The sequence below is a fragment of the Pristiophorus japonicus genome, chromosome 2, assembly GCF_044704955.1.
Source record: "Pristiophorus japonicus isolate sPriJap1 chromosome 2, sPriJap1.hap1, whole genome shotgun sequence".
NCBI lineage: Eukaryota > Metazoa > Chordata > Chondrichthyes > Pristiophoridae > Pristiophorus > Pristiophorus japonicus.
The window spans coordinates 345,526,392-345,540,654 of record NC_091978.1 but is presented as its reverse complement, the minus strand read 5'-3'; the positions used below and the strand labels follow the sequence as shown (position 1 = coordinate 345,540,654).

The following is a 14,263-nucleotide window of genomic DNA, read 5'->3' as shown; positions in this document are numbered from 1 at the left end:
CTCTCTCTCTCTCCCCTTCTGCGCATGTCATGGTGACCCTTGACCTCCAGAATCGCGGGAATCGAGTGTTGCCATGCCGTTGCTAAGGACGGCCACACTTTACGGCAGAAGGTCAGAAAAATTTAATGCTACCGCCCATTTTATATTGCTCGCGGCAACGTCCATTTTCAAAAGTGGGGACTAGGTGGTTTGACAACGGGCGAGAAGCCGGCGATCTGAAAACCCTTTTTTACCATCCACGCCGGTAATGGGCGATAACCACAAAAGTGGAGCTTCTAGCTACATAGTCTGTGCTGATCTCAGTCAGAACAACAATTGGTGTGTTACATTTTGTTCTCCGTGCCCTTGGGCTGAGGAGGTGGGGGAGAAACTAACCAGGATTCCCAGATCTGACCACTGTCCAGTGACTCTTGCTGTAAATGGGCCTGTGGATATCGAGTGATCATGCTTGTGTATAGCATCCTCCTTGGTTAAATAGCCTGAAGACACTGATGGTCCAGGCTCCTGTCTGAAGAATGGCCACTTGAGGACACCAGTGGGTTTCAGACATGAATGGAATTATGCCCCAGTGAGAATCAGCAACTTCAGGAGACGAGAGGGGAGAACTGGCATCAAAGAAAAGTTGATTGTACCATGTAAATTTTTCAAAATAGTTTAAAGATTTGCATGGCCTCTCCATCCACAGTTTCGATGTGTCACACAGGAGTCAAATCATTTGAAAAAATTTGCATCAGATAGGATTGTATAGTTGGAAAATTTATTTATATACAGCTTTGCAGGCGCATAGACAAATTTGTCAGTATTTGCACGACACACTGGAAATTGTTGCGAAATGGCGTCCTAGCCACTACATGCCTTTGAAAAACCATTGTAATTCTATAGGTGTCCTGAGGGGGAGGTAGTGAACAGTGGTGCACATGCTATAGCATTAGAGTTGCTAACGTCCAGGATTTGCTCAAAGTCTGCAGAAATTAAGTATCGATCTCCAGAACACTGCTGCAAGCAAGCAGGGAGAAAAATCATAGCGGCATTAAAAAAATGTCCTTGGAACACTTTGGTTTATTATTTATAAAAATATTGGAGATGGGTGGGTTGGGGAAGAAAGGTTCGACAGACAACGATAATCCAATTGCGTAATGAAGAGTCTTTTTACTTTCCAATAGCCGTGAGGTTGGGCGTGTTGGGTGCGGGTTGGTTAAAGGCAGGAAGTCGTGCACTGAAACCTCCCAGGTGTATGTCTGACCAGAGTTGGCAACCAGATACAGCTTTGGGGGTGGGTGGGGAGAGATGGAAATTGCACTTTGTTTGTGTTATGTTGATAATCGACTGGTCAATAGGAAGCTTTCCATTTCTGGTAGTGAGAAAAATAGCAGCGACATAAAGACAGTGAGAAGATATATGTGTTAGTAAGATAGAAAATGAAGAGACAGAAAGTATTAGTGAGCCAAAGAAGAGCAGAGACAGCGGTGTGGGGGGGGGGGGTGGTTAAGCAAAGGAGATTACAAAAGACAGAACCACAATTTTTGCAGGAGTGATGCCATGGAAGGTCAGCTAGTTTGTTTGTTTAAAAAAAAACTTTAAAAATCATAGTATGATTAGCAGAGTCAACATGGGTTTATGAAAGGTAAATTGTGTTTGACAAATTTATTAGAGTTCTTGAGGATGTAACTAGCAGGCTAGACAAAAGGGAACCAGTGGATGTAGTATATTTGGATTTCCAAAAGGCATTTGATAAGGTGCCACATAAAAGGTTGTTAAGTAAGATAAGGGCACATAGTGTTGGGGGCTAAGGTGTCAGCATGGATAAAGCATTCGATAACAGACAGAAAACAGAGAGTAGGGATTATCAGATCATTTTCAGATTGACAGGCTGTAACTAGTGGGGTGTCGCAAGAATCAGTGCTTGGGCCTCAGCTATTTACATTCTATATTAATGACTTGGGTGAAGACTGAGTGCAGTGTATCCAAGTTTGCTGACGATACAAGACTAGGTGGAAAACTCAGATGTGAGGAGGACGCAGAGAGTCTGCAATGGGATATGGACAGGGTAATTGAGTGGGCAATAAGGTGGCAGATGTATTATAATGTGGGGAAATGTGAGGTTATTCACTTTGGTAGGAAAAATAGAAAATAAATGTTGGTGTCAGAGAGATTTAGGTGTCCTATTACAAGAAACACAAGAGTTAGCATGCAGGTACAGCAAGCAACTAGGAAGGCAATGGCATGTTGGCCTTTATTACTAGAGGATTGAAGTACAAGAATAAGGAAGTCTTTCTACAATTGTACAGGGCTTTGGTGAGACCACACCAGGAGTACTGTGCACAATTTTGGTCTCATTTAAGGAAGGATATACTTGACTTAGAGCTGGTGCAACGAACGTTCACTAGATTGATCCCTGGGATAAGAGGGTTGTCCTATGAGGAGAGATTGAGTAGATTGGGCCTATACTCTCTGGTGTTTAGAAGAATAAGAGGTGATCTTTTTGAAACATCTAAGATTCTGAGGGGTATTGACAGGTTAAGTATTGAGAGATTGTTTCCCCTGGCTGGAGAGTCCAGAACTAGGGGCATAGTTTCAGGGTAAGGTGTCAGCCTTTTAAGTCTGAGATGGGGAGGAATTTCTTCACTGAGATGTGAATTTTTGGAATTCTCTGCCTCAAAGTGCTGTGGATGCTCAGTCGTTGAGTATATTCAATGCTCAGTTACATAGATTTTTGGACTCCAGAGGAATTAAGGGATTATGGGGATCGGGCAGGAAAGTGGAGTTGAGGTCGAAGATCAGCCATGATCTTATTGAATGGTGGCGCAAGCCCCAAGGGCCATATGGCCTACTCCTGCTCCTTATTCTTATGTTCTTATGTTCTTACCATTCGGGTGACCACAATTTGTTCAGTCCAGAAGCAGACAGAGCATTTAAAAAAAAAAAAAGCTGTGAGCAGGAATGAAACGGTCAGTTTGCAAATGCGCAACATGACGATGTGTGAAATTAGCAGATTTGGCGCCCCTGCATACTGTTCCTTACATGCATGATCAGACTACTTCACACATTTGAAAGCATGTTTTTACAGTTTGGCAAAACCAAACTTTTTTTTTCTGTTTTCTCACAATTACGAGGCAGTTACCCCTTGAAATGGGACTATTAGGCTCCGATGGGTGGCCAACCTAGCACCAGTGGAGGCCTCCGTATGAGAGAGTGCTGTCCTGGGGGTGAGAGGATCCAAATGGAAGGGAGGGGGAAACGACTGATACTGGTTTTAGTTTGTGTGTCTTCAACTATTTACTTGTGCAAGTTGTATTGCACTTTCATAGAAGCGATCAACTTGCACTACTAAGTGGCTATCAGTATTGATTGTTTACATCTTGAGCTGTTGCACAAGTGAAAGGGGGGTGGGTGTTGGGGGGAGTCCTTGCTGCTCATGACCATCTAATCCTCTGAGATTCAACTTTTATCATGTATTCAGAAATGGCTGATGTTTTGATGGTACAGATTTCATTAGCTGCATTGCATTTACCTGATGATGACTTTGTGTGTTGCTCTTTTGTTACCTGGTTACCAGGAGTTTTGGAACCATCAGCACAAATGTGTGATTTGTGCATTTTTATTTTAGGTCTACCGAACAGACTTAATAACTGCAATGAAGCTACATGATTCTCACCAGCTGAACTCGGATGAATATTATATCCTGGCTGATTCGTGGAGACAAGAATGGGAGAAGGGAGTTCAAGTACCGGTTAGCCCCGAATCGGTGCCACAAGCAACTGTCAGGTATTTGAGGGGGAGAGGGTGGGGGGGTGGGAATGCCTATTTAAACTATATTGTTTCGTTCTAGATTTTTAATTGCAGCCACGTAGCTCTTTTCAACTCTTCATCACCTCAGGCTGGAAGTTGACTTGGTATCCGGCATTGACCTTGATTTCAACGCTAGTTGTAGTTCTGTGGTTGGTAGATGTGTGCGACTGAGCAACATGGTCAGCTTTCCTTCTGCACCACATTCCATCCAAGAATCCGACGGATACTTTGTGAGAAAACGGGAGTGCTGGGCGATCTTAGGGATTTAAATGCACAATTGCTTTAGCTACCAGGCCACCTGGTATTGTTTTTAAATGCACGCTAGCAGCACTATGCTGCTGTAGCTGAAGTGCGAACAGAAGCGATTTTGGTGGAGTTCATCAAAACGGCATCAGTTCAATCAGATTTTAATTGAGGACCTTTGTTCAGATTTAAATAGTTGCATTGACGTACCTTATTACTTAGTTACGGGTCTTGTAAATGATTTTGGAATGTTTTTTAGAATTTTCTTTTCCCCCTCCCAAGGCGCCTCTTGCAGCGCAAACGACCCCGGACGAAGCCGAAGCTCGCGTTTTGTGCCGCCATTAATTGTGGAACGCCTCCCTTACTGTTGCACCCCGGTACAGACTTCAAAGGCCAAAAGTTCGGCCTAAAAACGGTAGCACAACGAAAATGGTAATTTTCATGTATTGCTGCCGTTTTCGCCAAAAGCCAAAAATCCGGTGCAACATATTATGTTGAAGCACAGTCACTTTATTTTTGTTATTTTCTCTTGGGATATGGGCGACACTGGAATGGCAACATTAATTGCCTATCCCTTGTTACTTCGATCGCAATTGTCTGTATAATTCTTTCAGTGACGTACTAAATCACTTCAGAGTCAAGAGTAAGTTGGGAGTTGGGGAGGGGGTGTAGATTTCCTTTCCTGAAGGACATGTGTGAACCAGTTTGTTTTTACAGGAATTTGGCTATCCCATAAATTTCCAGATGTGTTAGATTGTGGGATTTGAATGTGGGACCTTTGGGTTTGCTCGTTCAGTACCATAACCACTATACTACTCTCTGATATGTTCGACCACACCATCTTCTTTCAGTGCCTCTCCTTCGTTGTCCAGCCCAGTGGAACTGGCCTTGCTCTTGCCTGTTGGATTGTAGCTATAACGTATCTAGCAATGGCTTATTTTCTTACCCTGCACCATTATTTCTGGAGTCCCCCAACGATCCATCTTTTTCCTCATGGCGACTTGGCGGCGACATTTTTCAGATTGGCGTTAGTTTCCACATGTACGCTGGCGACCCCCATCACCATGACCTTTGACCCCTCCAATGCGTCTGTGATGTCTTGACTACTTCTCTGAGATCCAGTCCTGTAGATCTCCTAAACTCCATACTTCCAGTCATCGATTCCATCCCCCTCCCCGGCTGAACTAGACTGTTCTCGGTTTTGGCATCGTATTCAACCCTAAGCTGGGCTTCCAACTTCAAATCCTCTCCATTATTAAGACCGCCTACTTCTACCTATACTCCTCCCCCATCCAAACACCAAATGAAATGAGTGACTAGATAATCTGTTTTTGATGGTATTGATTGAGAAAGGAATGAAGGCCAGGACACTGGAAGAATGTTGCCATGAAATCTTTTACATGTGTTTGGGCAGTGAACAGGATCCCAATTTAATGTCTTAACTGAAAGACCGCACCTCCAACAGCGCAGCCCTGAATTGACCATCTAGATTACATGCTCAAACGCTGGAGTGGGACTTGGACCCATAATCTTCCAACTCAGAAGTGCGACCACAAGGTCAAGCTGACACTAATCAGAGTGAATAAAAATCAACAAAGCGAAACATGGAAAAATCTAGTGGCTAAAGTGTATAGGGCCTTAAACCCAGTAAATGCAAAAAACGATTTACCCATTAAAATCTTCAACGTTGTAATATATCAAGATTATGGGGGGAAAAACATCATTTAAAAAAAAAAAAAATCTTTTAAAATCCATATATTTAGCCAGACTCCTTCAAGATATTTCTGTTCAGAATAGCTGCAACAGAACTAATTGTCCATTCAACTAGTAAAAGTCATTTAATATGGAATGAGCTGCCCAGAAATAAATCCAATTTTGAAAAGGTATTCTATAGTCCTCATCTTACATCCAGAATCTGCCTCCTCCTGAAGGTAAGGATGTGCAGAAAATGGTCTTTTTTTCGTGTTTGGAATTTAGACCTGGGAAAATGTGCAGCTTTTATCTAAATGATAAACCCAATTGGAAAAACTTTCTGAGGGGCACAGGCTAAACACCCAGTTACAGTAAGACGATATGAACATGTTGAGCGACAATTTATGCCAGTTAATTATAATGTAGGATGCATGTGGTCACTGCCAATAACTATGCAGATGATGAGGCTGGCACGTTACCTTATAGACTGAGAATGCCCTGAGAAATTTGGAAGAAGTGTTTGGCTTTGTGCAAATTACTTTTTTTGATGAATGTAATATACCAAATTCTTCTGGTCTATTGATGCTCAACTCGAGCACAGGTGGGCAAGACCCAGCCTCAGACACAGACAATACTGTGCTAGTGTGACACACTTATTTCCCACATCCCCCTGTGACAGTCTCACTCGGTCATGCCAAAGTGCTGACAGCATTGTTAAACTCTAGATTAGACACTTGTAGCTGGGAGAGACTCTGGGCTGGATTCACAGCCAGATCTTGGCTGTATAGGGACATTCTAACCTATCGCTCTTGGCTCATTCTGCATAAATTAAGAACAATTTTTTAAAAAATCTACAACTTCGTCCCTCAATTCCATTCACCATGGTTTTTAAAAGGTGGGACTCTGGGTAGAACTTTCAACTTCAGCGGGGGTGTCAACAGACTGGCGGCCCGTTATACACCCGACTTGACTTTCCATTCCATTGATTTCAGTGGAGCCGGAACCGAGCTGCTGCTGGCCATTTTAACCCCGCCCACTTGGCCGATCGTGCATATTCCTCTCCACGTTTCCTGGTGCCATTGTTCCAATCAGAGCAGGTTGAGTTTGGTTGGTTGCGGTTAATGATCCGGTTCCCAGAGCTGCCTTTGTCCATTTTCTTTTCACTAACTAATTTATTTTCCCTCAACTCCACACCGTTCTCCAGCCAAAGAAGACGGGTGTTTTATTATGCCGCTCTGGGGGTGGGAATGAGCAGGCAAGTGCGTGCGCAAAAAAAAAAAATGAGCCACAGTAACTCGACCACTTCTGTTTAAAATAAAAAAATTCTCCCACCTGCTGGGAAAGTTGCTACTGCCAGTTTTTCCTTTAACTCAACTGAGACCAGGGTCTGGATATGTGTGAAATCGCCTCCCCTTTAATTTCTTTCCAATACTTCTACGTTTTATGCGGAAAGTTTGATGCAATGCTCGGCAGTGCTTTCATAGAATGCCGGTATCGCCATATTGGCCGTGCCTTCTGTCGAACCGCTTGTCTGCTGTTCTATTCTGCGTGCCTGGGGAAATCACTGTAGTGCAGCATGACTGCACTTTCAAAATTTGGTCATCAGTCCCACTTGAATGGCTTTACTAAGTTTTTTTTAAAAATTGTTGAGAAAACTAGGTCAAGGGCCGGACATCACCCAGGTTGCAAAGAGTAAATCAAAAACAGTCATTCAGAACAAGCATGCATTTCGCGATTATTGAGTGCCATTTGCCAACCCTCTGTCCAAATTACTGTGTCTCCAAAGATTACTTTGAATGCTATCCCTCTATTCTGAGCATCTCATTTATCCACATTTGCATTAAAAAAGTACAGTGAGTTGGTGCACGCATGGTTTTTAAAAATTGTTTCTTCACCCTTTTTAACCTATTTTTAAAATGGCTGGAAGAGAAGTCTGATTTCAAGTAAGAATGATGTAAAACCGTTGAGGTTGAGGATAGGGCCGTTGTGTCTGGTGGACTCGTGCCCATGCTTTTTCATCCTCCAACTACAGTTTCACTGGCACGAGTTATTCTCAGCCACATGGCAAACTAGGGGTGAAGTTTTCGATTTTAATATCCTCGTTGAGTGAATTAAACTGCCTTTGTACGATCAGCTGCCAACTTGCAGCCTTGTGCAGCTAGCAGCACCCTAAAGAATTCTTGCCGAATTTACTACTGACAGACCCCAGGGAGATTCGTGTTCTCCTTTACCAGGTGTGCTTCGAGCTTGCTGGCCGCTGGTTGCGTGAAACTCGGATATCAGTGGCACTAATTGCCACTGAATCAATTTAAAGGCTGTTTTAGGAAATATGAGCAAGAACAATCCTTGGGGCCCCTTGCTTGTCTCAGCTACCCAAGTGGCACTGTTAGCATTCACCTCCAGTTTCCAACAAATGACTCATCCAGTTTTATAATGTCGTCTTTTATAGAATCGAATCATAGAATTATATAGCACAGAAAAAACCCTTTGGCCTATTGTGCCTGTGCCGACTCTTTGAAAGAACTATCCAGTTAGTCCCATTCCCTTGTTTTTTCCTCATAGCCCTGCATATTTTTCTCCTTCAAATATTTATCCAATTCCCTTTTGAAAGTTATTATTGAATCTGCTTTCCACATGTTGCCATATGTAAACTTTAACCATACCTCTCCTGTATTGATTCTTACCAAATGCTTTTTGAAAGTTAAGCTGTGTGGTATCGTATTACCTCTTTACACTAACTTTATTACTTCAGGGAATTGTAGTGAACTTGTTCACTGCACCTGACTTTTATAAACCAGCCTTGGCTTGAAACCCTTATTTTAACTGTTGGCAATACAACCCTGGATTTATTGCTGCACTCTTGAATTGTTTACTTTATAATAGACTCAAAATCTTTCCCAGCACAAATTTCATGCTAACAATTAATTGCTTTTTGGACCATTTCTCTCTGATCACATCTTACTTTTATAAATTTCTTTAATAATTTTAGAAATATTTCTGATTTTGGTCCTTTTAGTTTTTAACTTAAATTACCCCAGAGAGACATAATGGGGGTGATTTTAACATGAAAAAACAGACTGGTGGGAGGTGGCAGTGAGGAAGTTCAGGTTTAAAATTTCTAAAACCTGGCACCAACTCGCCTCCAGCCTGCCCACTTTCAACTTTTATTCGTGCCGAATGAGGGGCTGGCAGTCAACCTGCTGCCAGGAGGCGGTTTGACATTTTAATATTATAATGAGGGCCTGAAGCCTCTGCTTTAACCTGCTGTGCAGGTTTAACGGTGGCCAGCCCGGGACTCGGGATTCCCAGTAGCTACAGCAAGACGAGCACAGCCTCGGGGTCCAATCCTTGTGGGGAGCGCTTCTTCCTGGCCCCCCAAGCTCACCCACCAGCAGCCCGCCCCATACAAGCACCACCACTGCACCCACCCCTTTGGACCCCACACCTACCTGTTGGTTGCGGCCTCTCCTCCAGTGTTCCCCACCCAATTGGAAGCCAGCCTCTCAGTCAGGCCAGCTTCCGGGTGGGGAATTTGCCCATAACGCTAGAAACTTCAAAATCCAGCCCAATCACTTCAGAGTAATACTGAGGGTTTGCTGCACTGTCAGAGGTGCCCTTTTTTGGATGAGATGTTAAACCGAGGCCCTCTCTGTCCTTTCAGGTGGGTGTAAAAGATTCCATGGCACTATTCGAAGAAGAGCAGGGCAGTTCTCCGTGGTGTCTATCTGACAATCCTTTATTTCCTTCTAGATTTTGATATGTTGAATGTATTTCACTAGCAGCTTTTCCAATATATTCTTTGTTTTTCCTCACTACTTTTCTTTTCCTCCCTACCTCCTCCTGAAGATGTTCATTCTTAAGAGGACACAATTCCACAGGCACCGTCCAGTATCTCAACCAAGTGATCTTTCTTCATATGAGCGTAGAGTGTGGCAGCGAACTATTTGAGAGAGGAGCACTGAAACTGTCCTCACCCGATCTCCACACACATGCATGTCCATCTGGAGTAGTTAGATAGGGATCAAGTGTGGGAAACTTACCCAAACCCACGGGTGCCGAGACCAATTGTAGGGGCCATATCACTGCCTCAGCTGAGGTCAGCTAACTTAGTGCAGAACAGGAATCGAACCATAGACTTTGCTGGTCTGTGTGGAACGGGTACTCATTGGAGAAGCTCATTGTTTACTCATGGTCACGGCACCTTAAAAGTAATTGAAGTGTTTTGACAAGACTAGTTGCCATATAAATGCATGTGTAGTCATTCCTTTAAAATAATTTAATTTTTGGTTTAAATGTCTTTCTCTTCCCGGATTTCCCACCGTATCACCCCCAGTTCTTGTCTTGTCTTCCCTTTAAATCAACTCTTGGGATGTGGCACATTTTTTAAGAAAAAAATCTCTGCTATTGTAACACTGGCTAGAGCAGAGTACGTGACTTCAGGACGATTGGCCTTATTTGCAGCATCTGAATATTGTAGTCTCTCTGAAGTCACTTTCTGTTTCTAAATATCCAATTTTCTTGCCTGCTCTGCTGGAGATGCTAATTCTTGCTGGGTTGCAATTCTGTGCCCACTGGTCTCCTTCCAGTACCTTTCCCAAGTGAACAGACTTCATGTGTGAGCATAGATGGTGAGTGTCTGTCATCTGTGGAAGATAGCACTACCCTCACCTAAACTCGTGGACTTTATAGCAAGGGTCGTTGAACAGCAGTGAGGAGTGGGAACTAAATGTGGCACATTGCAAAAAATTGTACCACCTCATTTAAATCTGGATATTGACTTACAACTAAATACTGTTTCAAATATGTCTCTTTCCTGGTCCCCATTTATTGAGTCAAAAAGTGCGATCCTGCTCTGCCGATTGCTCATTTGGTAAACACCGCCTGCAATGGAGCCGTTGAGACCAGGAGGTCTCAGGTTAGATTTCTGGTCTGCTGAGCTAGCTGATCTCAGCAGTGGTGGGAGCAAAAACAAAAGTTAGCCTCAATGACTCTGGGATACAAGAACATAAAAAATAGAAGCCATAGTAGGGCATTCAGCCCCTTGAGCCTGCTCTGCCATTCAATAGGATCATGGCTGATCTGATCTTCCCTGTCTGTTCCCCATAACCTTGACTCCCCTATGGTATAGGGTCTGATGGGAAATCAGTGAGAGTTCCTGCTCCTGATTTTGGAGCAGTGTAGATTAGGATAGAATTCAGATTAGCAGCAGCACATCTCTCCTGGTTGAAAAATCTGCAATATTTATTGCCAAGGGTTGGCGAATGGATGCCTAGAGGAGGTTGAAAGTTACAGAAGCAGCTTTTAGAGGGGGGTTAGGTCTTAACCTCTTTGCTACTCCATGTTTGGTAAACAGTCGCACAGAGCGGTGGGCTGTAACGGTGCCATAAAATCTGCTAGTTTTTTTTTAATCCTTGTATCTGATTCACATTACTGAAGGGGGGCCAAATTTGTTTTCTCTAAAATATGATTGTTATTCTGTGCAAAAGCATTGAACCACTCAAAATGTGGACAATAATTGCCTGCACTGAACCACTTCCTACAGAATAAAGGATACGGACATACACAACGCATTAGATACTAAACAGTTCATCTGAAAAGAAAAAGAGTACGAATGCTGGAAGTCTGACTTGAAAACTAATTAAATGTACAGCAGAACAATTAGAATATGAACTGCATCCTGACTGTTTTCACGGAGGGACCCAACTGAAACGTTCGCTGATGCATGCTGGCGACCTGCGGATTGTAGCATTTTCTCTCTTTTATGCACTATTTTGCCTAACTGCACTTTGGTGAAAGTTGGCCTAAAATAAAGCTTTCATCTTTTTCTGGATAGGCTTTCTGGGCTGTGTAATATCCTGTGTTAAACTGCTGACTTTAAATTGTGTCTTACTTTGCTAGATAGAGTTAAAACAAAGGACATGCATTGATCTCCTGTCCTGTCGCAAATAGATCGCAGAAGAAAAGCAGGAAAGCTCATGCATTAGCCAGCTATTTTCTGCCTGTTTTCCGAAGACTTGAATATTCTTTCTTAAAGGGGACGCGCTTCCAAATTTTTTTTAACAGGCTGCGGGGCCCATTCAAATGTCCATCCATGTGCAGTTTTTCCATTTAAAAGCCGATGAGTTGTCTACGCGGGAGCACCAGACAGTGGCCGCGCAGCTTGACGGGACGGGAACATTGGTGCCATGTGTTACTGCACCACGAAAGTGCACTGTAAATTAATAAGGTGTTTGGAAATCTGTAATTAACATATTTAATGAACAGTTTACAGACTATCTTAAAAACATGATTCTTCCAGTGCTTTTGTTACCGTGTTTTAATTTGTTGAGGGAGACCCCAGTCATGATCCTTGAGCAAGCTGTGCATAAATTGACATTTTTTTCTTTGTGTTTACAGAATTACTGATGAAAAGGAAAAAGCTGTGATATTTGCAAGACCCAGGAAGTACATTCACTCCTCTGGCTCTGAGCCGCCAGAGCTTGGTTACGTGGATATTCGCACACTTGCGGACAGCGTGTGTCGCTATGATCTAGATGATATGGATGTAGCGTGGCTAGACCTGCTGAATGAAGAATTCAAAGGAATGGGTATGTTTTTACCATACTGAATAGAAATGCAGGTTGTTACACTCGGGCAGATTTTAAGAGCTTCGTTTGTTGGAGATTTATAAACAAACAAACTTGCGTCTTTCACAACGTCCCGAAGTGCTTTGCAGCCAACGATGTAATTTTGAAATGTAGTCACTTTTGTAATGTAGGAAATGCGGCAACAATGTCCTCCAAACAACAATGAGATAAATGACCAAATAATCTGTTTTTATCAGTGTTGTTGGTTGAGGGAGAAATGTTATCCAGGACAGCAGGAGAATTCCTCTGCTCTTTCTTGGATAGTGCCATGAGATCTTTTACCTCCACCTGAATTTGGGCTAATACTCCAGAGAAAGAATGAGGGAGTAGCATACTATTGGAGGTGATGTTCTTCAGATGAGTCTCTCCTTTTCAGGTGGATATTAAAGATTCTGTGCCACTATTGTAAGAAGAACACAGTTGCAATATCTTGATCAATATTCTGCTCTCAATCAATGCCACGAGAAACAAATTGACTGACTAGTTATCTCGTGTTCAATGATCACTGCTGCCATGCAGTAAAATGTGGAATCCATGTCAGTCATTCTTGTGAAATTCAGAGATTTTCCAATTCATGCCACATTATAAACAATTTTGTGGTGTAAATGTCTGCTGATTAGGAGCAAGATTGAAATTAGTTTCACTTGGGACTCTTAGAGGAGACTGTTGTTCCAGATATCATAGCTAGATTCAAGCCAGATGAAAGGCCAGTATTCTTTTCACTGCTACATAGTACGTTTAGCCATTCTGCACATTGTGGAATGAGTGTGGGTTTGTATCCTTGGAATTCTTTCATGCTGGGGTTTCAAACACCAAATGGGGAAGGGGAAACCTAACTTAAGAGGAGATTTTTTTTTGAAACAAAGGAACACTGCAAAAATAAAATGGTGTTCTAATCCAGTGTACCCCTCGGTCCTGTATTTGTTCATGTTGAAATCTCAACATTGTGCGCAGAGCACAATAATGATGTTGAATTGATGTGATGTAGAGTGGGATAAATTACAGCTGTTAGTGTTGTTTAATCTGGAGGGGTGTGTGGCATAACATGACAGCTACTGTGATAAAAGTTCAGGGCCCAGAAGAGGAGAGGGCCCAGGGGCAGCACGGGCCGGCCCAGGGGCAGCACGGGCCCAGCCCACACTGCAATATGTGTGCACACTAGGTCCGTGCAGCAGAGCTGGTCTCCAGTTGTCTTGGTTAATCCTTGCCACTGGACCAAGACCTAGCTCTGTCAAGCCCGTGTGGTGGCTGGTGTGCAACGGCCACCATACATTAAAAAAATCCACGCACAGGCATCTTCCATCCTTCAATATGCAGTTCGGGGCCTGGAATATTAGGTCCTTCATTGAAACACCTGTGAACTCATCCCTTTTTGGCGTGGAAGCAAGTCATCCTCGATATGATGATGATGAAAAGGCTGTTTATCCAGGAGGTTACAGGATATTTCACTATGTGTAGTAGGGCGTTATTTTCCAAATTTGAATTCCAGCATGGATCCTACCAGGAGCACAGTGAATTTGGCACAAAAGGAATATCCGACCTTCAGTTTATGTGGTTGGAAAATCACACGCACACGACTCCCTGATATTTTTTGATGTACATTCCCAGCAGGTGAGACTTTCCGCTGGAAATGCAAAGTCAGAATATTACCCCTATAGTGTAAATCTTACCGTGCAATTAGAGAATTCAGGACTCCTCTCCTCTGGTTATAAAAAGATTAATCAATAGTGAATGAAGGTTCTGTATACAATACATTTTCTACAAACTAGGCTGGTTAAAAATGTAGAAAGCTTTATAGCCCTTTGTTCCAGGCTGGCATGGTGGGTGTTTCCTGGATAAGAGTGGGATTTTCTCAGTTGTTTGGGCTGGCACAGTTTACACTTGGCAGAGATGTGACTTTGTGTAGTAAATTG

General features: G+C 43.0%; 1 protein-coding gene across 5 annotated transcripts in view; it reads left to right on the top strand.

Annotated features, from left to right (window-relative positions):
* The window catches only part of LOC139248873 (protein Jade-1-like), a 162,792-nt gene that overhangs the window by 84,098 nt on the left and 64,431 nt on the right, over nucleotides 1-14,263 (top strand). For all 5 annotated transcript variants that reach the window (XM_070872245.1, XM_070872238.1, XM_070872247.1 and 2 more), the window contains 2 exons: nucleotides 3,608-3,765; nucleotides 12,121-12,311. In XM_070872245.1, the coding sequence (XP_070728346.1) occupies nucleotides 3,608-3,765; nucleotides 12,121-12,311 (349 nt within the window). The remainder of the gene's footprint in view (nucleotides 1-3,607; nucleotides 3,766-12,120; nucleotides 12,312-14,263) is intronic.